Source organism: Bombyx mandarina, chromosome 11 (assembly GCF_030267445.1).
Source record: "Bombyx mandarina strain Sakado chromosome 11, ASM3026744v2".
NCBI lineage: Eukaryota > Metazoa > Arthropoda > Insecta > Lepidoptera > Bombycidae > Bombyx > Bombyx mandarina.
The window spans coordinates 7105316-7131803 of record NC_143218.1 but is presented as its reverse complement, the minus strand read 5'-3'; the positions used below and the strand labels follow the sequence as shown (position 1 = coordinate 7131803).

The window sequence follows — 26488 nt, the reverse complement described above, 5'->3', positions numbered from 1 at the left end:
GGGTTTTCTGTGAAATAATAACAAAACAACATTTAAAGCCGTTAATGTCTTTTAAAATTAATTTTAAAAATGAAACAGTAAACAGTATTAATAAACTATACAAAAACTGAACTCTCTTTTTTCTCAACGGCAGACATCATGACACCGAATGACACTGAAGAAAAATCCTTTTTAAAAACTAAAGAGTTTCAAATACATTATAAAGGTTTTTTCTTTACATGTATTTCTCTACATGTTTGTTTTTTGGTATCGTTCAGTATTATATTTAAGATTTAGAACACATATTAATAACACCTTAAATGAAGTATCACTAATTTGATTCTTTTGCTGCTGTAGACGATTTACACACGAGATCACGGCTCATCTAACATTAAATGGTTTCCAAACGCCAAAGATGAACACTGGCTGGATGTCGCCGCTTTTCTTCAGTGATGACTCGAGAATAACTATACCATTGTACTATGACCACTCTACCGTTCAGAACCGAACTCAAAATTACTTCGCGGCAGAATTAATTGAGACTGGTAGTATTTACCAATCCGAGCTTACAATTATCTTAGACATTACCGCGAAAAACGCGGATTGGTCATCAGTAAATGAATACGCTTTTGTCTGTACATGACATGGCGTGATACGTCATTGTGTAAGTGACAAGTGGTAATGCCACTCTAGGCCACATAGTCGAATTTATCAGTAGAAACTAAGAACTTTTACCAGTAATTGTGTACCAGCAACAGCTGCCACACATGGTTTTTTTATGATTGAGTGATTACTGGGCCTTTCCAGTTTCACCAGGACAGCTGGACGAGCAAGAGCTCAGCCAGAACGGGTGGGATTTGCTAACAGCTACCCGAGCGTCTCCAAAGGAGACCTAACAACTCAAAAGTAACTGCTTCGCGAATGAATCTACTACTGGATCGGAATCGCAACCCGCTGAGAATATCCGGCGAGAAACTCAGCGGGCTAATGTTCCGGTTAGGTATCACGTCGAAATCTTTGCCGAGTCCAACAAGTACGGTTACGCTACACATGGTCTTGGAGTTCACTTGAGAAACGCGGTGACGCTGGCGAAATGGGACTCGCACAAATAATCCTGACATTGAATTGGATCTAGGTAGTAAACAACGTCCAACTGCAATGGAAAAACATTTGCATTGAAGTGCATCGTTATTGCGTCGAGTTCGTGACAGTGGCAACAGTCTTTTGAGAATCATATCGAGCAAGATCGAACGACTGCTGATCAATAGCCTTTGCAGTAGGCACTTGGAAGGAGAAAAAATATATATATAATGGTATAAAATGTATATAATGATAGTTATGTGTTAGATTTTTTAAGTTACTAACATAGATTATAAGTAATTATTACTAAAAAAATGTTATGGTTTTTAAAAAAAAAATAACTGAAATAAAGCATTAATAATTAATAATAATAATAATTTACATTGCGCCACTACTCACTACTCAGTGATAGGTTAGCGTTACTATTGCCAGTCAGTGAATCTATGTAAATTAGGACTTATGGTCCTTGGGCGAATTCGATGTTTGTGAGCGATACATTAAATATGTGTCCTCAAATGAAATATACACCATTAAATTTTGTATATCGTTCTATTATTTTGCTTGTAGAATAAAAAATAGATATGCATACTTTTGGGTGTCAGATGTATAAATGAAAAACACTAACTTTATTCGCACTCCGGGTTCTATCCAGGATTAATGCTAATAATTACAAATTTCGTTTAAAGGAAATTTTTAAAGTGAATATTCAAAATTGAATGAACGTTAGCTCGCACTTAATCTACACTTCGTTGGCTTGTTAATTAGTTGAAATAGCGTTAATTTCGCTCAAAGCTCCGTTGAACTGTGAATTTTATAAATTCAAAAGCTCCCTCGAGCTTTCACTTCAATTAGAGACTTGTATTGCTACTCGAAATTATTTCGTTTGATTACTGTGATATCGCTGTTGATCTGAAAATTACTCTTAATCACTGAAAATTACGAATGTCGTGTCTATTCCTTATTTTAAGTAGACTTCAGAAATCGTGCTTAATTTTAGGCTTCGTGAACCAAATTTAAGATCTGCGTATATAAACGAACTCTAAGTCCATCTGGAACATCATCTTCCCACCGAGGAAATGACTCCATGCTCTATGGAGTCATTTCTTGTCGTTCAGGGCAAAATTTAAAGCACCAGACCGCGTGGAAGGGTGCCCATGCGATGGACCGACCAGATCAAGTCGGCAGTTGATGGCTGTTTGCATGAGTGTACCAGGCTCACCACAAACCGGGAGGAGTGGCGATTACTCGTGGGGCGTAAAACATTTGCCCACAGCAATCATGCCGAATGACGACCACGACCGCTCTGACATGAGTGATACGAAGAAGGAAAGTCCATCTGGTATTAAGCTTTTACCGCACCCCAAACACATCAACAACATAAATGCCGCGGTTCCCCTTGAGACATGAGTTCAAAGCCTCAGTTCTATTATACAGCGGCTACTCCACCCTTCATACCGGCTTACTGATTTGCGGTATAAAAAGGTAGGGTACCTACCTATACGGGCCCACAAGACACCTTCCTACCATATCTAAGATGATTCAACATGTAAAAAAATATATATAATCAAATTTTGTATGCTTCAGAAGCCGTTTCGGGGTCAATCCAGTTATCTTGGCTGTACTAAGTGTAACAAAAGAAACCATTAATGTTATCCAATGTTACTGACAGCCAATATACGCGCCCCAAGAGATAGTGGGGCCACTGAACTAACTGGCTAACCGAGAAAACTAAAGCTTTAAAATTATACATTGTTATATCTCAAGAGTATTTGTTAGAATTCTATAAAAGCTAAGAGCAAAAAACCCTATGAGAGCCAGAAACGCTAAAAGAGCGCTATGACATGTCGTTCTTCAAACGTGGCTTGCATAGAGTACTTTATGGTAGGCAGCGACTTGGCTCGGCCCCTGGCATTGCTGACGTCCATGAGCGACGGTAACCACTTACCATCAGGTGGTCCGTATGCTCGTCTGCCTATAAAGGCAATAAAAAAATAAAAAAATAAAAACGTTGTGAAAATAAAGCTACCGATATATTACGATCTCCATATTTAAGTAAAAAATTACTCTCTCGCTCTCGACATTCACTATAAATTATACGTTTATCAGCTGCTACGCTACGAATCACCTAAATTAAACACAAAATAACTGGTGCGTAAAACTCTCTGATGGTTTTGGTCAACGTACGTCGTTTGAGAACATAAAAAGCAAGCGACTAAAGTGAATTAAGTGAACGCTGCGTCTGGTAGTTTATTGAACATTTTGTTATTAATAAATGCCATGTTATAGCTTAGTTTTGATGTTGATAACAGCGTAACGCATAATTTTGTTGTTGCAAAGCCCGATAAAATTTGTGATGTGCTTCAGTCACAATTTAACATCAAGATTGACGTGAACTTGACGACAAAATGAGCGAACAAGCTTATTTACGCTGTATTCGTAGCCACACCGCATACACATGATGTCAACAGCGGAAAATTCAATCAACATCCCGCAGATATCCGATCCACATCGGTTGTTTACTTTTTTCTCTTGAGATCCGTGCCTAAACGGCGGCCGGCCTCTTGGGATGCAAAGTTTTGATGGAAAGATAATTGACTTCATCACCGAAGAGCTGCGTAACTTTTATCGATACCTGGAAAAACTATAATAAGTGGATCATATCTTTGGGTTTGAAAGTACTGCAAGGTGGGTGGCGCATTTACGTTGTAGATGTCTATGGGCTGCAGTAACCATTTAACACCAGGTGGGCTGTGAACTCATCCATCCATCTAAGCAATAAAAAATTTTTAAAAAATTCAATTGAACGCTATTGTCCTAAACGCTAAATGATCATTAATTAAACCGGTAGATTTTGAATACTTATTTCCCGTTGCTTCATTAACTTGAATTAATTATAAGTGGCCTTGTGAAAATTTATTGGACGCAACCCACCAAAATTTTAGGTTTGGTCACATTACACTGTCATATTGTGCATGTATATTAGTCGTTCTCGATTTTATTGGTAGAGGAGCTTAGTCGGTTGTAGTCAGTATGCACGCAATTACAGAAAATATAGTAAATTTTATCTATTTATTAACACGTGAAACAAAAACTTTTGTACCCCTTTTTACGAAAATCGCGTGAACATGAAATTTTCCACACTTATAGAGAATATAGAGAAGGAGTGCAGAATGCTAAATTTTTTTTTAAATAATGCATTATTAATACATTAAATCAATAAAAAAAAACTTTACATACCCTACCATGTATTTGACGCATATATTTGATTAAATAAGTATACAATAGACAATAGAACCATAATAATGTCCAAACTTATAATTTCAATTAATTATAGTAGAATTTCGACTACTGCGGGACCACAAGTTTTGGTAAATACACAAAACCATTATTACACTGTGGAAGTAATTCGTGAATACGATACAAAGTTACATATTTCAGTACGTACTGTAGACATTTTACGAATTAAGTGACTCATGGAACATCTGCTTTTGTTGGGCTCAAGAAAAACAGTTTGGAATTGTTTCTTTTTATATTAACTTTATGAAGTTATTGCTGATACGGGGTTCTTATTATTATCCCTAAGGGTTTTATGACCGTCGTGCGCACAGGATAGTAAGAGATTTTATTCTTTTTTGTTTTTTATTGTCCGTGTAAGTAGACGAGCGTAGGGCCCACCTGATGATGAGTGGTTATCCACCGCTTATGGATGTCAGTAACGCCAGAAGTAGACCCAAGCTACTTATACTACAAGCAACTTATAAATACTCGTGGCTATATACTTATAAATATAGTATAAAAAATTGGCATAAAGAAGGAAAAATTCAAAAAAAGAAAGATAAGCATTAAATCTTTAAAATATAAACAAGCAAGCATGACGCAAGCTTGAGCAAGCTAGCCTACCGTATTACTCAATAGAGGGCATTATTAGTTTTATGATGACTTTTTCTTGTCCTTATATGTAGTTGAAATTCAATGATCTCATTTTGCCTATCGACCGAATACAAAACATATATAATAATAATTTATCCCGATTCCAAAGGATATACTCAATTCTAGTACACTCCGAATCTTATGACAGCACTGAATCATAAGCTTATATGTACGTGTCTCAACGAAACGGAAATGATAATAACATCAAGAAATACCTTCTATGTTTGGAAAGATGGATGGCTCTAGAAATGATACGGCCTAAAGGGAAATTCTTTATTTATTGACAGCTGACAGAGATAAATCGTACAAAAATACCACGTATGTACATTATGTATTTTTGATAATGCACCTTTAACAATTATGATTAGTATATCACATGTCACGAGTTCCTATCGAGTGTATGCTATACCAGTACGTATCATCGACAATATCTATTAATATCTGCCATTGTCATGAGCTTCTGTTGTTGCCTGTAAGTGGTCATGCGGTCCGCTGTCCATAGTCGTCCGGTGTACTAGACGCCAGACGTCAGACTGTACATCACTACGTCATCAGTGCTACAGTTTGAATCTTAAGGCATTTGACAATTTTAAAAAATAATGTAGTTAATGCCATATCCAATCTACTCTCTACGTGGCCTAAACGATAAAATGCCTGGTGTACGCGTATCGTGCGTACTACCAGTAATGAAAAATGGCGCTGAAATATGAAAATTATCCGGTCTAGTCTGGTCCGTATTTTTAAAGACTTTAAAGTCATTCAGCGTGCTACAGAAAGTGGGTATGCTCGGAGTTTTTTTGATAGATCGAATTAGAAATGAGGAAATCTGTGGAAGTACTAAAGTAACTAAATTAGCTCTAAAGATAATAAAGCAAAGTAAAGCTAGTAAGATTGACAATAAACTGAACATACGTATCGCAAAACCGTTGACTGATGGAGCAGATACGTTCTGGACTGGAGAACAAGTATCGGTAAGCGCAAGTTTAGTCGTCATTCTGTTCGGTCGACGGATGACTTGCAGCTTTATGCGGGATGGGATTGGATGCGAAAAGCGGAGAAACCTTTATTGGGGTGGTCTATAGGAGAGGCCTACATCCAATAGTGAAGAGATACAGGATGATGACTCGTATCGAGCGACAGTGCCTTTGTTCGAATTCCACAAATAAGTGCCAATTTTTGTAATGAAATAAGTATCCGACCGAAAGTTCGGTTCTGGCTTCGGTCGTAAAAACCAGTTTCGGTCGGACACGTAATGAAATACATACTTAACACCAGATAGACCATGACTTTGTTTAACCGTCTTAGCAATAAAAAGGTTAAGTTGCTTTCATTTGGAACCTCTTACCTGTCGAAATGAGCCGCAGTAAAACTTTAAGTGATTGGCGCAAAAGAAATAGCCGTAGAATTGGCGTAGATCAAAGCCAGACATTGGGCCATAACTGTGACAATGAAACCACAGCGTAAGTGGCTTCATCCGTAACAAGACTAAGTGCATTGACAGAAAGATCTGTCTCTTTCTATCATTAGGGTACATGGTTAAAGGGTCTCACCTTATAAAATAGCCCTCATATGCAAACATTTTATTTCCAAAAACAGAATGCTTGCTCTGCGGGAAATTACAGAACACCAAATCAAAGTAAAATTGTAAAGTTTTGAAAATATTTTATTTGCTTAGTTGCGTGGGCGAAATCACGACCCATCTGGTGCTAAGTTGTTACCGAAGCCCATGGACATTTACAACGTAAATGCCGCCTTTCAGCCTTGAAACATGGGTTCTAAGATCTCAGTTTTTACACGGCCCCGCCCTTTAAACCGAAACGCATTGCTACTTCACGACAGAAATATCCAGGGTGGTGATACCTACCCACGCGGAATCACAAGACGTCCTACCACCAGTTGTTAATTGTTTACATAATATTAAGTCTTACCTTAAGACTTTACGGATTCGCGATCGTTAATCATTTTTTGTCAAGAGTAATGTAGTTATCAATCCACGCCAAAATATAACTTGGACAAAATTACCATAGTTCTGTATGTGCATAATATGTTTATTGATAGAATTTAAAGTATGAAATGAGATTCGTCTTAACTGTGCGGGCGCGATAAAGTATCTTTTACGTACCAGTGTGTGAGTAAAATACAAAAAAGCTTTTATGAAAAGAAAGACCGACGAAGGCAGTGTTAATATATACAGGGTGTCTCATAATCTTACAAATTACTGAAGGCATAACTATGATGTCCCTTTGACTGCATTTTATTTATTTTATTTAATATTTAATATATTTTGTACACACAGCTGTTAGAAAAGACACGACAATAAGGATACAGAGTACAAGGGCACTACTTATTTCATGCTGAAATCTCTTCCAGTAGGCCCGCAAAAGGAAAGAAGAATTAGGATTAGGATTTATTTATACTTTATGCACAAAACAAAACTTGTACACAGGCGGACTTAATGCCATGGGCATTCTCTTCCAGTCGACCATTTTCATTTATATATTAAGTACTGTTTGTGATTATTTCATCATATTACATTTTCCTATCGCACAACCTTCCACCAAACCATATTTCATTAATACCACCTACCACGCTCGTGCACAGAGCCTTTAGTGAGATAATTTACGAATTGTACAATCCGCCTCAGGAATGAATTCCCCTCATTTTTTTCCTGAGTGCGCTTTTTTTGAATCTTTGTTTGAAATGAATTTGGAATTGTAAGCAGCGGCTTAGATGTATCCCCGGCATTACATATGTCCATGGGCATCTGGCAATCAGACGAACCACGTACTGGAATTTTGTATTTATGCGACATAGTTGAAACATAGTTTTGTGGTTCTGGTTTTATCTGACAGTATAACATATTTTTTATGTGCCTATCTGCGATCAGCCCTGGACTATGAGCAGATGCGTTGCGTGTGCCATCGCATCGAAGAGGCTCCTCACCAGGAGACTCCTCATTGATCACCATCTGTCACCAACTCCCTGTATATCATGACGTTTCATTCGTTTGATGTAACTGACTTTTGTCAACGCATTAGCTAGGGTATTTGGGTGGTTTTCTAGCCGAGTTCTGTACTTAGTCCCTGTCAACCTTATCTCTTCCTTAACAGTTCTCATGTTCATGGCTTCATGGATCTCAGTGTTTGTCACAAACCATGGTACGTTTGCTATGGTTCTTAAGATGTCATTTTGCATTATTTGTATGATATTTAAGTATAACATTTAAAAAAAAGGTCGATCTCAGAATCCGTCTTATTAACGTCTTGCTTCTCCTAGGGTATAGGATTTATTACAGTTCCGACGGCCGTTATGGCCAGGGAAGCACCACTTCGGTTAATTGAAAACCAGGACAGATTGTGGGTTTTACGATCAGATAGTAAATGTCTTGTAAATACCACGGCCGCTCCGTTCTTCTTTTCATATTAATTGTAAGGAAGGAATGAAGACAGTAAGTTCAGTAATCAATATTTCAAATCATTTTTTTTTTATTATTCTTCGAGTTACGCGATTTAGCCCTTCGTGATCATGAAAGCTGTAAGGCATTCGATACGTCAGAAAAATAATATTTTAACTAGCCGTTAATCGCGGCTTCGTCCACGTGGTCAAGGATAAACGATAATAAATGTTTCTTTAATGTCACGTATTTTTTAATAATTACACACTTAATAAAAAGATAGTCGAATAGTTTCCCGTGGGAATGAGATGTTTTTTAGAGATAAAAGGTAGCCTGATTTAACTTTCTGAACTAAGTAGCTATCACCTAAAATAAATGATGGCACTCTGTTACATCGTTTCGACGTGAAAGATGTACAAACAAACACACTTTTACACTCATTATATTAATATCGATATCGATATCAATAATAAAAATAAGATTATACCGTTTTAATTATATAATAATAATGTTACAAATGCGAATTTTTTTTTATTGGTTTTCGTTTCTTTCTTCAGATAGACAGACGAAATTACGACTCCCGGAAATGGGTCCCGGAGCCCATACACACCTCAAGCTTGTAGGTTGAAGTTTTAATTGTATTATAGAACTTCACGGCCGTAATAGGCATAATGGTGATAGCGGTAACAACTCGCCATCCATAATACATAGCTACTGCTACCAATAACCAAGAAAATCTGTAAGCTTTAATTTTTATTAAACGAATCTAATTTTAGTGTTTTTTTTTGCCTACTTATTCTGGTAGCTTCGATTGATAGCCCATGCCAGATTTACCTAACGTGTAGCCTAGCAATTTGCTAACACTAGCCCTAGCAGGAACAGTTCTTCGCAGAATCTACTACCGGATCGGAAAAGCGACCCACTGAGAAGGGATCTGCGGAGAGACTTCGGTTCCCTCTGTATTTTCTACCGTATGTTCCACGGAGAGTGCTCTGAGGAATTGTTTGAGATGATATTATCATCGTGTTTTTACTAATGAATATTTCTGTGTGTGTGTTTTTTTTATTAAGGCATGAAAACATCAATGCATGAATTTGAGAGTAAAATTAACTAAACTCTCAGTAAACATAAATGAAGTAACGAAAATTTCAACCAAACATGAACGAATGAATGAAATTAATGAGTTTACTGAGCTACAACAATTTGTACTGTGCCGTGAATTATTCCTTCACCGATAAAAGTGCCGGGGCGTAACAAGTTTGAGAGCCAGTCTGCTAGAGATTGACATTGATACATTTCCTTTTGTCGCAGAGAAATGACTGGTGCTAATTATTTCTGTTTTTTTTTTATAAGTCCAATACTTAAATACTCGGGGCTCTTAAAATACATTTATATACACAGTTTAATTAATACGTAGTTTTAATGGTTACTGGAGCCCAAACGTGAATCTTACCACCGACCTTGAGACATGAGGTTTAAGCCTCAACCGGATTGTATAACGGCTTTCCAACTCTTCAAAATGGAACGCACGACAGGTTCGTGGCAAAAACACGCAGGATCGTGGTTTTTTTTTTAACCTACCCGTGGTTTTAACACAATCAAAACGGCAGCAATTATGTTATCAATAACAACTAAATCCAGACTTTTGCTTAGCTATTAAATATGGTAGTTGGATGTGTGAAAATAACAGGAAAATTGGTAACATACGTAATTTCATGAGATTTCCAATTTTAGGAACAGATTTATGAAAAAGAACCAAATTATTGAAATAACAGTGATGAATGTAGATTATGTCATATGAAAATATTTTTTCTAATGGCGTTTTGTAAGTAGAAAACGAATAAATACGTTTCGATTTAATACAGCCCCAAATTCCTTTTTGCATTTAAATGGATGTCTCGTCAGCGAGTATTCAGCCATATTGAACATTCGTGATTCAGTTACTTGCCTGTGTCACCACGGCACGGAGGAATGTCACACGCGCGTTTTTTTTTTTTATACGAGTATTTATTTATTTATTTTATTACTTAGATGGGTGGCCGACCTCACAGCCCACCTGGTGTTAAGTGGTTACTGGAGCCCATAGACATTTACAACGTAAATGCACCACTCACTTTGAGATATAAGTTCTAAGGTCTCAGTATAGTTACTAAAGTATGCTGCATTTACATCTGTGCGATGATAACTTAAAGTACGTTTTGAGTTATGTTCATCAGAAAATGCCGCATGTACCCTGAGGAGTATTCTGAGGAATTGCTTAAGGCGATCCGGCCAACTCATTTTTTTTTATGGCACAACTCGGTATCGGAGCACAGTGTGCTTAGTGCGAGTTTTTTAACGTTCTCGATCGCGTAAAAGTTAACTCAAATTTGTATGGAGTTGGAACAGCGCCCCTAGCAGCAAACGAAGGAAAGCTATTCCAACTCCATACAAATTACAGTTAACTTTTACGCGATCGAAAAGTTAAAAAACTCGCACGAAGCACACAATTCACTCATACCACCTAGTACCGCTGCGTCATGCACAGCGCTATCCTGTTTATCACCTACCCTCCTAAATGAACTTCACGAATCACACGAATAACTACAACATCCGATGACGTACAGCCGAAGTCTGCGAAAGACCCAATTATACAATCACAAACGAACCTATCAACAACACATCAGCATGTAAATTAAGAGTCTATTGAATCGCATTCACACTGAGTGGGTAGGTAATTAATTCATGTAATACCGAAGGCGAAGCCTGATTTCGTTTATAGGCGGCGTTGCAAGGAGAAACTGCTTTGATAAACATTTCACAAATATTCATTAATTAGTTTACGTTAATCTTGGAGCTCTTGACGCGGGTATGGGCTTCGTTGCCGATTTTTCACGGGAGGGATTGAACCTAAACGGATACGTGACCACCACTCTGCATATTGTTGTCGCGAAGCAATCATGGACTCCGGTTTGAAGAGGTGGGACAGCCGTTACTCAAGATAACTTCTTAATATGACTTCGACCTCATGTTCTAAAGATGATGGCATTAACGTTGTGATCTCTGGCGTTCCCAACATTGGATGGATCAGCATGCATAAGCAAAAAATTCCTAAGCTTACAGTTTTTTTTTCTTTCCTACCTATGCTAATAGCCTTGAGATGCTATATCAGCGTTATGCTAGGGTGAGCTCTCGGGACTCAAACCAAGAGGTGCTGCTAACACTGGCCCTAGCAACAGCAGTGCTTCTTAGAACCAACCACCGGATCGGAAACGCGACGCGACGCGTTATAATGTACAGTAATCTCGGTCCAAAATAACTATTGTCCTCTGTATTTCATTCATTAAGCTATTGATTGTTCCGGTTTGAATACTGCCTAGCCGTCTTCCATTACTGTAAAAAGTCGTATTCATGCCTCGATATCCTGAACTTGATCATTGTTGAAATTTTATTAAAAGCACGTAATGGAAGTGAAATAACTGATACACCCTCACCTGTTTCGGGGTCATCGGCCGACTAGCTGTGCAATTTAAATTGCGGTTTTCTGAACGCACGAAAGTATTTGTACTTGGCTCACCTAATCAATTTCATTTTTTGATTATTGTAAATACATTTTAAAAGTTTCTGCTTTTCAAATCGTCGGCTTATTGCAAGAACTCATTAACTGCAAAAAATCACTAAATGCGTTTTTATCTGAAATGGGCTCATTTTTGCATATTCTACAAAATCCAAAAACACACTAATTTCTAGCTGGCCAATTTTAGCCGTTACGTCTTTGGTAGAAAATTGATAATTGCAACTTTGGAAGTCAGGCATTTACAAAGATTCACTAAGCAGCACTAGTTATTTTTATTAAATGGATAATTATTTGAAAACAGCATACATTACATTACAGAACTCATTTTCAGCATCTAATTAATTTTATCAAAACAGTGTAGTATAATATAGCTTAAAATTGCATTTCGATAAAATTCATTATTTACATTTAGATAGTTTCTGTAATGAATCATTTCATCACAAATGCACAATAAGTAATCTTAATGATTTTTATCGATATTAATATAATATAAATCATAATATTAAGATTTCCATAAAATCATTTATTCTTTTTCCTTATTTTTTCCATTTTGTTGATGGCATGATTTTAATAAGTTAACATCGATTAAAAGAACATAGTAAATTCTTGCAGGCTATGTGGTTCCTCGATTGTAGTTTAGTGAGTTATATAGGGTTTGGTGAAATGCGACAAAACAGCTTGTCTAGGAAACACGGGGCATAAGACGAAACCGACGAACACGGGTGAGGGTGGGTTTGCGCGGGACGAAAGAGTACTGCCTCGCTCGCTCAGTTTGCGGCGAGATACATTGATTACCACGCCTGTTATAGAAGTTAATGATTTCTGACAAAATGCAACGAAATAAATGTTTCAAACAAGGACGAGGAAGCAAGATGTTGGAGAATTGAAGCAATTGAAGTTTTGAACAACTTTCGCACAACCTAGCAAGCAAACACCTGACCTACAATAGCATCATTCTTTCCACGGGTGTAGAAGATGTTAAATGATACACTGGAGAACGGGCAACATCGTTATCTGAGAATCATACCAGTGGACTACGATTGCCAACTTGTATTTACTGATAGGATGGTTGGTATGGCGTATGGCAAGCCCGTACGAGTTGGTACCACCATCGAAGCGAAGCAGTATACGGAACAATTTAGATTTAGATTTCGGGTCTCAAGATGGGTGGTGGCTTTCACGTTGGATCTCTATGAGCTGCAGTAATCACTGTAACACCAGACAGGCTTTTTTATATTTTTTTAGGATTGAAGGATTACTGGTGGCCCGGAGGCCTTTCCAGATTCACCAGGACATGTGGGCTAGCAAAGGCTCAGCCAAGAGGGTTGGGATTTGCTAACAGCTGTCCGTGCGCCTCCGAAGAAGACCTAACAACTCAAGAACAGCTGCTTCGTGAATGAATCTACTACCGGATCGGAATCGCAACCCACTGAGAAGACCCGGCGAGAAACTCAGCGAGCTGATGCAAGAACGTAATCAGTTTCTGTTATTCTTAATGCTATACTTAGTTCAAGTTACCCACCTTGAGGTGGTTGAACGTAAGTATTTAGAATTGGGCCACACACATAATATGGAGGTCGATAATATGCATAGTTCTATCGAGAATCAAATGTGTCTTATGCCAATTTTTCTATGATAGACCTCTGTAATGTTTTAAGATTGGCTAGATCGAACAGAAAGCTAAAAAAGAAAAAAAACAGCAAAGACGCCGTATGAACCTATAGTAATGAGCCACTCTGATATCTTGAGCCTAAAAGAGTTGAGAAACAAATTAATGTTTAATAAGTCAATTGACACTGTAGGACTACAGTGTTTGAAGGTTAAATGCTTCAAGCTTGGAAAAACCGACTTAAAATTGTTCAATACAGGTATGACTACGTTTCCAATTTTAAAGACCTAGCCTGCAGAGCTACACCATTGGTATAATAATATACCTGATAAAGAATTATCTTCCTGAAGAAAAAACCTCTGATACAGATTTTTTTAACCTAGATATTTTTTTATTTGTTTTATGTTTTTGTATGGTGTTTAAGCTCAATTCCTAATTTTCATAAAAAAATACATGATTGAATGAATACATGAGTGATTGACTAACAGGGAGAAGAAAATTATTTTTAGTTTATTATTTAAGTCGTCGTGGCCTAAAAGATAAGACGTCCGGTGCATTCGTATCTAGCGATGCACCGGGGTTCGAATCCCGCAGGCGGGTACCAATTTTTCTGATGAAATACGTACTTAACAAAATATGTTCACGATCTACTTCCACGGTGAAGGAATAATATCGTGTAATAAACTCGCATAATTATAATTTGCGTAATTACTGGTGGTAGGACTTCTTGTGAGTCCGTACGGGTGGGTACCACAACCCCGCCTATTTCTGCCGCGAAGCAGAAATGCGTTTCGGCTTCAAGGGTTTTTTTTTTATTGCCCTTGTAGGCAGACGTGCATACGGTCCACCTGATGGTGAGTGTTTTCCGTCGCCCATGGACTTCAGCAATGAGGCAGAGCCAAGCCGCTGCCTACCGTTTAATACTCTCCACAAGCCTCGTTTGAAGCAGGACATGTCATAGCGCTCGGAAAACACCGTGGAGGGGAGCTCATTCCATAGCCGGATGGTACGTGGCAAAAAAGATCTCTGGAAACGCACTGCAGATGACCGTAGTGGCTCCAGATAGTATGGATGAACTCTACTCCGGTGGCGGGCGGTGCGATGGTAAAAACGAGATGCCGGTATCATCTCGAACAATTCCTCAGAGCACTCCCCATGGAACATACGGTACAAAATACAGAGGGAACCGAAGTCCTCCGCAGACCCAGAGGTTCCAAACGATACGTGAGGATGGGATTATCAACAATCCAAATGGCCCTCCTCTATATAGGTGGGGCAGCGTTGCGACCATACTGATACCTTAGAACTTATATCTCAAGGTGGGTGGCGCATTTACATTGTAGATGTCAATGGGCTCCAGTAACCACTTAATACCAGGTGAGCTGTGAACTCGTACACCCATCTAAGCAATAAAATAAAAATAAAATTATGTACAACTTTTGAGACTGCGAAGTTGTCGTGAGTACTTGGCATTATTAGCTATTGCAAGTTCTTACGTCAACTGTTATGAAAAAAATGTTTTTGATTATTATGTTATTATTCGTTTTTGTTTATTTCAATAAGATTTGATAAGTATTTTGTTGGTTTATTTTAATTTAAGAAATAATTAATTCACATATAAAACCGACTTACAGTAGCAAGAAGTCATTAACTTTTAGTTTTAGTTTATAAATAATATATAATGTTATATGATTACCGACTCTCACTTGTTTTAATTAATATACATATTAAGCAATCCAAAACATTCAGTTTTTCTCACTGTAGTTATGTATGAAGGATAATATGGGCTAATCAACATAATCACTAACTAATTCCAACTAAAATGCCGTTTTCCCAAAATAATGAATATGTCACTTAATGACTTCTTGCAATAAGCCGACGAAATGGTTTCCTAGTGTATGGATTTAAGGTATAAAATTGTACAATTGATAAAATAATATGCAATTATTGACTCGATCACGACTGATTGTCGAACTGTTGCCAATTTTCCCGCGAAGAATGACGTAATAAATGAGTCATTGCATTGATTTGCTAATTGCGTCATTTTAGAGAAAATATTTACAAAAGAATATTATTTTTAGTATTTTGAAGAATGAGGGATTGAAGTTGTTTGCGTGATAAGTAACTGTCACTCGAGTCATTGTCAAAAATGATTGTTGAATCCAATCACAAGAAACAGCATGCAACCCATTCACATCGCTAATAAAAACATAGATGGGTGGACGAGCTCACAGCCCACCTGGTGTTAAGTGGTTACCGAAGCCCATAGACATTTATAACGTAAATGCCGCCGCTCATCTTGAGATATGAGTTCTAAGGCCTCAGTATAGTTACAACGGCGGCCCCAACCTTCAAACCGAAACGCATTACTGGTTAATGGCTGAAATATGCAGAGTGGTGGCACCTAACGTGGTTTAACGGTAGGCGGCGGCTTGGCTCTGCCCCTGGCATTGCTGAAGTCCATGGGTGATGGTAGCCACTCACCATCAGGCGGGCCGTATGCTCGTCTGCCTACAAGGTAAATAAGAAAAATAATTGCCATAGAAGATCGTCATACCCCGTAATCTAGACTGATAGCAAAGCTTATCTTTTCTTATTCACATTTATTGTTACAGACGTCGACAGCTCAGAACAGAAGGTTTCTATACTCCTTAACGGGGAAGAATCAGAGCTTTATTTCGTGAACTGCACCAGTGCTAAGGTAAATTTAGGCTTGATTTAAATGATTTAATCACACTGCAATGTATCGACTTTAAGCACCAAGATAAAGACCAAACAAACTTGTTCGTCACAAGAATTTTTACTCAATGTGAGGAAAAACAGGACCCTCAACCCTAAGTACTAAGGTACTAAGTACGAATGGGCGCTAATTACCGCCGAGTCAGTCTATGTGTAACTAACCCTCCACGATAGAGGTGATTTCCACATCACGCATCATAGTAGGCAACAATATTGACCACGTGAAGTCTATGAGCGATAAGTGGATCTGATCTGAAATAGGAAACCTCTTTAGTGACAAGTGAAGTTTAAATCACAGATAAACCTTTTGCACTTACCATAAAATCTCACTCGTTTCCATCATCCCGCAGGAAGAAATCGACAGATCAGAGCCTCCAGATGCCTTCGTGGTGATCTACTCTGTAGTAGACAAGGCTTCCTTCCAGAAAGCTGAGCAGGAACTAGCCAGGTTACTGGACTTCGACATGCTGCGTGCTCGACCAGCGTTGCTTGTGGGAAACAAGATAGACCTGGCAAGGAGTAGGGCCGTCTCCACACAAGGTGAGTTTTAAGACTGTCTTTTTAAGAATGGATTAGTTATTTAAGAATAGATTAATTATTTAAGAATAGATGGCAATGTTTATGGAGCGGAGTATTTTTGCATATTGGAATAGGGCAACACCGATTTTTTTTAAATCTCTTAAATCGATTCCTACACAATCCGCTTGTTTCAACTGTCGATATTCCGATCAACATGCATCTTGTAATGAGACGTCTTAAATAAATTTGTAAAGAGCACTCTGGCTCGCGTCCTTTAAAATTGTTCCGTAACCGCTCTTGTTATTTGAAAATCTTTGGTAGAACTTTATCTGAAATAGTCAAATTTGGGTGGGTATTTTTCCTGTATTTGTTTAACTGATTCAATAAAAAATGCACTAAAAACCAATATTACGCTACCTTAGAACAAGTACCTGTAAATGCATGATAATATTGAGTTTCAATTTAAATATAAAGAGTAAACAAAATTAGGCAATAAAGAAAACCAAATTCTCTCACGTTCTATAAAGAATCCCAATGTTTGTGTAATACACGAAACCAATTTTAAAAGTTGAAAAAACTCTTATATTGAAAAGAAAACGAGTGTATAAATCAAGGGATCCAAGCTTGTTACGATTCGATTTAGTGCAAATTTGAAACCATTTCTCTTGGAGGCTTCAAACACTTTGTTCGTTTGTGAATGAATAGAGAAGATTTGCTTTTCAGACATTCGCTGAACTCTCACCTTTGCTTTAAATGCGAAGAATTTGTTATTAAGGTATATAAATCATATTTTTCTCGTTCTAAATATTTCAATTTCAATCGCAATTAATTGGTTTATTAAAAAAAAATCAGTGGTGTTCTTTGAACGACGCTTGGGAAAAATCGATTTGATGATTTCATTTATTGATGTGTGAAATTTGACGCGCAAAATTGTAAAATGTTGTGTACAAATTTTGTGAGCTTCGTCTCCCCATTTTGAGGAATCCAAAACGACTACCGCAGTATTTTTTAATGGAAGAAAAAAATTATTGATCAAACCAAGCTCTGTTGTGCCCGCGAACACTGTCAATACATTTCTTAAGCTCCTTAACGAAGCCTCATCAAGAAAAATGATTATTCCCGCGTAAATCTGCCGAAAATAATGATGATTATCAGAAATCTGGTGTTCATTATCCGGCATTAGGAACAGAGATCGCGGCCAGATTTCCCGAGCGGCGACGAAACAGTCGTATCGGATCACTTCTAAGCCTATTATTTGTGCCAGAGATGTATTAGGAATTAGACAAAATTGTTCTCATACATTTTTTTTATCTTTTCATAAAAACTCTGAATCTAATTACTTAATTAAAACTACTTTTATAGTGTTATCTCTCGTCTCTTTTATTGTCACTATATTATTACTGAAGTTTCGGATACTTAACTGTTTCCGTTCGTATATCGTTCTCGTCGAACCCGTCGCTTGCGACGAAGAGCTCGGTGAATTAACCCTCTGTGGGTTAATTTCCAGCCCACTAAATTTCTCGCCGGATCTTCTCAGTGGGTCGCGTTTCCGATCCGTTGGTAGATTCTGCGAAGCACGGCTCTTACTAGGGTTTGTGTTAGCAACAACGTCAGGTTTAAGCCCCATGAGCTCACTTATTTGCCCGATGACGCTGATATGGTCTCTCAAGAACATCAGCTTATGTAGGAAAAAAGGCGGATGACTGTTTTTATTACTGGTATTCCTTAATTTTCTTTTAAATTAAACTTTTATAAAATTTGTTCGAATAACTTTGACACAAGTCACACGTACTATGGTTCGCGCACGTTTCCTAATTATAAAAATATCATCGATAACGGAACCCTGAGATGAAACACCTTGAGACAAGAGTGCAAAGTCTCAGAACTGAACCGGTAGCTGCCCCACTTTGCAAACCGAAATGCATTACTACTTAACGGCAGAAATGGGCAAGCTGATTGTACCTATTCACGTGGTCTGAACATGCCCTACCAAAGTACAAAACACGAAATTATTTTTTTTCCAAATCCGTTCCTGGTTCATGTTCTAAGCTAGACACTAAAAATCGCTGAAGCGAAGACGTGACCGACTTAGCCGCGGAAATTTCCTGGATCTTACTAAAGATATTTTTTTAATGCTAAAGTAATCAACACAATTCGATTTTTAACTTTGGTCTTCAATATTGACAAAAGACGTTGTCTTCTTGAAGTTGATGAAAATGTTCACTAATGTACTTTTTTTGTTCGCAGACGGAAAATGTCTTGCGTGTACATACAAGGCAAAGTTCATAGAGGTATCTGTCGGGATTAATCACAACGTTGACGAGCTCCTTGTCGGCATCCTCAACCAGATCCGGCTGAAGAAGCAGCACTACTCAGCAGAGGGCGGCAGGGAGTCGTCTCCGGCACACTGGTACAAGTCCAGAGGCGTCGTTCGGGCCAGTATGAAGGCCAGACAGATGTTCACGTGGATCTTCGGCAAGGAAGACACCAAGTTCAAGAACTGTGAGAACTTACACGTCCTGTGAGTGGAGAACGACGGCCCTGTGTTCGTTTGAAGGACTTTATGTGCGTGTGTGCGTTTGTATTGAACACAGGTCGTTTTGTGTGTGTCGGTCAGTTTTTAGGATGAGGTTATGCCATAATGATTCAATGTCTTATAAATGTAAGAAAACTACAAGAAAACTAAGGCTAAAACTTGTCTTCTGTGAAAATTAGCGGCTCTGTTGTGTCCCTGGCTTTGACAATCTTCATGAGCTACTTAATCACTTCAGTCAAGTACCCTTTTTACCTATAGCCGTGCAAATACAAAGCATTTGTTTTTAATCACATACGTAAGAATCTACTTGGTCAGAAAATGGTATTTAAATTTCAAAATGTATTTGTTCCGTATATGTGTTGATTCCCTAAACCGGATTCCATTATCCATACAATTATAATTAATTACGCTAATAACAGATCTGAATCATTATAGTACAACTTCGTTCCAAGAGAATGTAACAAATATCTATAAATTAACATGTACCTATTATCAAACTTAGTTAGTTAGTACATTTATCTATATTATATTAATCGTAGTAAATTATAAAATGTAACGCCAAGTTTTACGGTTTTTATCATAGTCATTACGTGCCAAGTTTTTGAGAGAATTTAATAGTAGTATATATAATAATACGTAGTTCATAGTTCATTAAGATAGGTTAAGATTTCTTTCAGTATTTTAATAAAATGATGCAAGTTTTAATGATGTTTCGAAAAATAAACTCGTCTAAGATAAACGGTTGTAATTCTACCATAGTTATTATCATAGAACAGAATCTGTTTGAAGAAACACTCATCTGTAAATGGCTTCTAATATTGGGTATATAGTGAAGAAATATTGAGCAGCTGATGGTGATGGGAAAAATAGAGGGCAAACGTCCCAGAGGACGCAGTGACCTGATGGTCGGACCGAATTCGTTCTTGTCTGGACATCAAGCTCCACGATGGCCTCCACGAGGCCAAGGATCGCAGTAGATGGCGAACAATCGTACAAGAGAGATTGATGCAGTGCAGGAGTCGCGACTCTCAGTAATGAGGAGGAAGACGGAAGGAGGGGGTTTGAAAAAACAATTAATATACAATTTATATATGTTTATAATGGTTCTCCTGGTGAGGTCACATTTTATTTATCATGTTCTATCAATTCTCTGCTTTCTTTAAATTAGTTGAGATTGTACTATGCAATTATTTGTTCACTTGTCATGTTTATTATCATATTATGTTTTAAGTTTATAAGAAAAATCACAATGATCCAAATTAACGTAATTTAAATGTTATCCAATATCCAAGGTATTTCAACACGATCGATGCTTGACCATGTAAAGAAATTCTCTGTAACTCTAAGCCCATTTTAATCTCTAGCGTTCATGAAAACACATGAGTTTTCTGGAGAAAAAAAAATGTCTTTACAGTGAAAGGAAAAAACCAATAAAACTTGCATCAAACACCTTAAACAATTATTATTAATACAAAATGTAAGATTATCTCGTAGATGAAAATATATCAAATATTGGACCATATTTACTACTTGTACAACTCATTTCATTTAAGTATACATATATATCAGTAGTATATGAGAGGAGTAAGTACTTTGTAGAAGCATATTTCTTGACCACTATGTAAAGTCGTAACTACAAGGAAGCTGTCTTAGTAGCTTAGATAGCTTATAAAAACACTCATATATACAAATTAATATAGATAATTTATTTTAATATTTAATATTTGCGTTAGTACTAAGTAATTTACAGAATCTTAGAGTATTTGATAATGATTAAATAAATCCAAGATAAAACGGTTAAAGTGTGAGAATGTAAAAAAAGAATTCGATATTCTCAAATTTATAAGAACTTCATTCATTGGAACAAAAACAATTTAATATTTCTTGTATCATCCTTATTGTAGAATTAATTTTATGCTAGTCCGAATAAAGTGTTAATGACTATTTCAAAACGGCTTCAAATTTGCGGCCAGATTGACGTCATCTAATAGTTATGATTGTACAGCTAAAACTATTAAGGTTGCCTCTAGCCGATGGGTTCTGCATTTTAATACATAAAATTGAAACAATTAAAATTTTTAACATTATTTGAATGGAAAATCATAATTGTAAGATTCTCATTTCAGCATTTCTATAGCAATAATGTTTAGAAAATAGTTAAATAATCTTTCATGTAATTGTTATAATATGATAATGTTAACCTACACAAATTTAATTGCACATAGCAGCTCCCAATTTGATGATCGAGTTACGAATTTAAATCTTCCCATAAATTCAGGGTCCATTACATCCTTCCATAATATTACATATTTAAAAAAAAACATCAATATTTTTTATTCGAATACATTAACTGTTTTGGTGAATGATATCGCAAAAATTGTCATACTGGCTAAAAGTTTCTGACTTAAATTAACGACATAATTACATAATAAATAAATTCGTGATAAATAACAACAATGTTGTTAGGCACGCGAAATCAGGTGAATTTTTTTGTTATTATTTATTTGTAATATTTTTTAACATAAGATTTCTCAACTGCGAGTTCCAAAATCTATAAGTAAATCAGTCTTGAAAAATAATGATTATCACACTACTGTGGTCTGATCTAATTTTGATTGAAAAAAAAAACCTATAGCGCGTTCCCGCCTAAAAATAAATAATCTATGGTTTTGTATGTTTAGAACAAATTTTGAATTGATCGAAAACCATTAATGTTTGTACATTTGGAACCATCAAAACACAACGCATAACACGACTCAACCCTCATTATTTGACATAGAATACTTAACTAGATGTCAGTACATGTGTATTTTTAATGTTTCATCTGATCAATTTTTAAACTATATATAGATACTTATTCTGTAAATTTTATCATGTAGCTACATAAATGCGAGTGCACCTAAGGATTTGAAATGTATTAAATGTTTAATCTTACCTATTAGTGATATTAAATTTTATACATTTTTATAGTATTAAAATAACCGTATAACATTTAAAAACACTAAGTACTAAAGCCTATCATCCTCTTTTGATAAAATCCTTTTTATTCTTGTATTTTAATATTAACTTTACGAGATAAAATTTTCATTTAACGTCCCTTGTTAAAAAATATTCAAAGTTAAATTTATTTTTATCAACCTTACTTTGTAGATTAGAATTCAAAACACAGTGCCTTTTTATCATTAAAATGTATTCTAAATATTTAAAAAGGTTCATTCTAAATTATTCTACGGATTGTATCAAATTCTCTTTTAAACTTAATATAAAAATGTTTAATATATATCAATCACTATCAAAATTCGACACGCTCTAACAAAAAAGGAGACAGCTAAATTTTAGCTTGAAAATTACCGTGAAAAAGTCGTTTTGTCTTCCAAAACTAGACACCCATAAACAATACCTTTCTTAATAAAACGATACTAATAAAAACAATTTTATGACTGCAATATTTATTTTACTTATTTACATGATTTGAAAAAATGAAAGATTGCGGCAATTTAAGATCCCAGATTGGTTTAATAATTGACGTATGCAAAAAAGGTTAAAAGAGCACCTTAAATAAATTTAGTAGAATTAAATATTTGCTCTTGTGTTATTTATCAATAGAGAAACGGTTTTAACTACTAAAACACACAATCCAAATACATATTTAAATGTCATAATAATGTAAATAAATCAACAACAGCAAATTAAATTGAAAGTCAAAAAATACTTAATATTTTAGTACGAGATGCTCCGAAAAAAAAACAATTCTAGCCTAAAAGATATAAAGCACTAACAATCAAATTATGACATAATTTACTTTTCTAAGAGGAGCTTAGTCTACGTAACTGAAAGCCGATTCGTTTATTTTGAGATATTCACTTCACGAATTTTATTAACTCTTTCTGGTTTACTGCCAACCGGTCAGGTTTGTGTAATGTCAATTTTGTGGAACAGAAAGCAGAAATTTAATGTAAAAATTACATATCGTCGGAGTAAAACATATCATATTAAATTTCGTAACAAATTTCGAAGGTCTCTCGAAATAAACACGCGCTAAAACACCGATAAACGATTCGTAGAAAGAATGAACCTTTTTTTATGTTAACTTATGTGTTTGTAATTTAGAAATACCATTATAACCTACCCAATCATTTCCGATCATAGCTTCAGGAGATTTTAACAACTTCTAAAAAGTAAAAAAAACTGATTTCACCAGTTCTGAACTGCTCCAACATCTTCGAACAGTACCCGTCCAAAATCACTACGAAAATATCGCACCCAGCCAGAATAACCAAAAATTTTAGATCTATTCTTATTACCTATATAGTTTAATATGATGTTTCATAACTACATAGGCTATGAAGAATGTATGGTCTTCAGCTAACATAATCTGTTTCCAGACATTTTGCCGTGTGCTATCGGACCATGGAATGAAATTTACCTTATTTTCCGAGCGTTATTATAAGGCCTTCTTCGAACGAGGCTAAAAGGGAGTCCTCAGTGAGAAACTGCCCAGTGGCTGTACCTCTACCATTGCTAGTCTGGGAACTGAACAATAAGCTTGTCTACTTTAGTAGATAACTAAAACAAGATAGCTTGATGCAATCTTCTCAGTCAATCACTCATCAATTCTCAATCAAAGTCTCATCAATTCCTCCCTGCGTCAGTTCACCCCGGCTTTTCATGGCAGGGAGCTTCAGCCCGGGCAGTGGGGTTTGCCCCGAGGCCCGTTCCGTGCCTCCGTAAGGGAGTACGACGACCCCTCTAACAATCTTCTCATATCATACTTCCCAATAAGTCAGTTTAAATGACACAGCACATTTTGCAAAGAGATTTCAAATACAATATTCTCAAGGGTAGGTCATAAAAAATATAAATATATTATAAAATTAGAGAAATTTATGTAAATAAAATGTACCTATAATAATTTAGTGTTACGTCAACATTATGCATTTCAATGATGTATGAGCTTTCAAATATATAATTAGGGTCCTTAAGTTAAATTGTAAGAGTGAAGATAAAAAATGTTAATTGTTTTTTAAGTAGTGATAACTTCTTTAATGTGCGTAATAAAAAAAACCAAGCACACAAAAATAATACTTGTAACTAAATCTTTGACTACATATTATTTACTACCAGTTACTACAAAACGTCCTAATCTATTCAATAGTTATAATTTAATAGAACGCAAACCATTTACTATCTTCACTTTTTCATTACAATTAACATAAGTCCTTTCATATTGTAATTCTACTATTAAATCTATTTACCGTTACCTTTATTGTAAATATATTGATTGACAATAAATTTGATTACTTTATATGTGTATACTATATTTTTTTCATGCACACGAAATGTGGGTGTATCTGAGTCCTTAATTTTTGCGTAACTTTTTTTTATTACCCTTGTAGGCAGACCAGCATACGGCCCACCTGATGGTGAGTGGTTACCATCGCTCATGGACGTCAGCAATGCCAGGGGCGGAGCCAATCCGCCGCCTACCGTATCCTAGTGAACACTATCAGTCCCAAACAGAAGCCTAGTATCGCGCAGTCTAACATAATGCGACCTCTACCAGACAAATAACTGAAGTCGTCGTGGCCTAAAGGATAAGACGCCCAGTGCATTCGTATCGTGCGATGCAACGGTGTTCGAATCCCGCAGGCGAGTACCAATTTTTATAATGACATACGTACTTAATAAAATATGTTCACGATTGACTTCCCCGGTGAAGGAATAACATCGTGTTATAAAAATCAAACACGTAAAATTATAATTTGCGTAATTACTGGTGGTAACCTGTGAATCCGCACGGGTAGGTACCACCACCCCGCCTATTTCTGCCGTGAAGTAGTAATGCGTTTCGGTTTGAAGGGTGGGGCAGTTGTTGTAACTATACTGAGACCTTAGAACTCATACATGCCATAATGATCGCAAAGCAATATGCTTATGCAAAAACAGAATCCACTATCCGGCTCATTTCTGCCGTGAGTCAGCCATTATTTCCGGCTTAAAGGATCGGATAGCCGTTATACAATACACTTGAGACACTTCGATCTCAAGCTTCAAGAAAAATGACGGCGCTCCAACGTATTGCCTACAGACTCCAGTAACTATTTACCGCAAATCCCACCCCTCCTTACTGAGCCTTGCTCGCCAACCTGTCCTGGTGAAACTGGAAAGGCCTCTGGGCCACCAGTAATACATCAATAAAAAAAAACTACTTACCAGGGAACAAGAGCTCCCGTCCCATCCACATAGCTATGTATTTCGATTCAAAAGATCTTCTTCTTCATCATTCCCTCACTGCTAAGGGTCGCGACCACATGTGACATTCCTCCATAGTGTTCGGTCACGGGTGGCATAGGCCGCATAGTATTGACTACCACCAGCTGTTCTCTTGACCAGATCTAAGGATCTGGTTGGTGTTATGCCCACGGCGCGCTTGCCTGCTATGGGAGCCGAAATTATGAGTTTTCTTAATTCATGTCTGGGAGACCGCATCATGTGACCGAAGAAGCTCATAACACGTTCTTAGCAGATGGCAGAGAGCCTTTTTTGGATGTCTAGCTCTATTAAAATGGACTTGCTAGTTTCTCATAGCAGTCCATGGAATTCAAAGCATCCTCCGCCACGAAAGATAGAATAGCCCTATTGAATACATATTTTATTAGCGGTAGGACGCCTTGTTAACCCCCACGGATAGATCAAATCTGAGGATCTGACTGGTGTTCTGCCCACGGCGCGCTTGCCTGCTATGCGACCCGAAATTATGAGTTTTTCTAATTCATGTCTGGGAGACGGCATCATGTGTCCGAAGAAGCTCATAACACGTTCTTGGCAGATGGTAGAGAGCCTTTTTGGATGCTTAGCTCTATTAAAATGGACTTGTTAGTCCTCATGGCAGGCCATGGTATTTGGAGCATCCTCCACCACGAAAGATAGAATAGCACTATTGAATACAATTTTTATTGGCGGTAGGACGCTTTGTTAACCCCCACGGATAGGTACCACCGCCCTATTTCTGCCATGAAGCAGTAACGCGTTTCAGTTTAAAGGGTAAAGCATCTATGTAGTAAGTTATACTATGAAACTGAGAGTCAGAAATCATGTCTTAAGGCAGGTGGCTGCATTTACGTTGTTGATATCTATGGACTCCCC

The 26488-nt window shown here is 36.8% G+C and overlaps 1 protein-coding gene across 1 annotated transcript in view; it reads left to right on the top strand.

Annotated features, from left to right (window-relative positions):
* Nucleotides 1-24647, top strand: part of LOC114242224 (GTP-binding protein REM 1) — a 142865-nt gene extending 118218 nt beyond the window's left edge. The window contains exons 3-5 of the mRNA XM_028173307.2: nt 16164-16249; nt 16638-16827; nt 19054-24647. Of these exons, the coding sequence (XP_028029108.2) occupies nt 16164-16249; nt 16638-16827; nt 19054-19331 (554 nt within the window). The 3' untranslated portion in view covers nt 19332-24647. The remainder of the gene's footprint in view (nt 1-16163; nt 16250-16637; nt 16828-19053) is intronic.
* Nucleotides 24648-26488: the final 1841 nt, after the last annotated feature.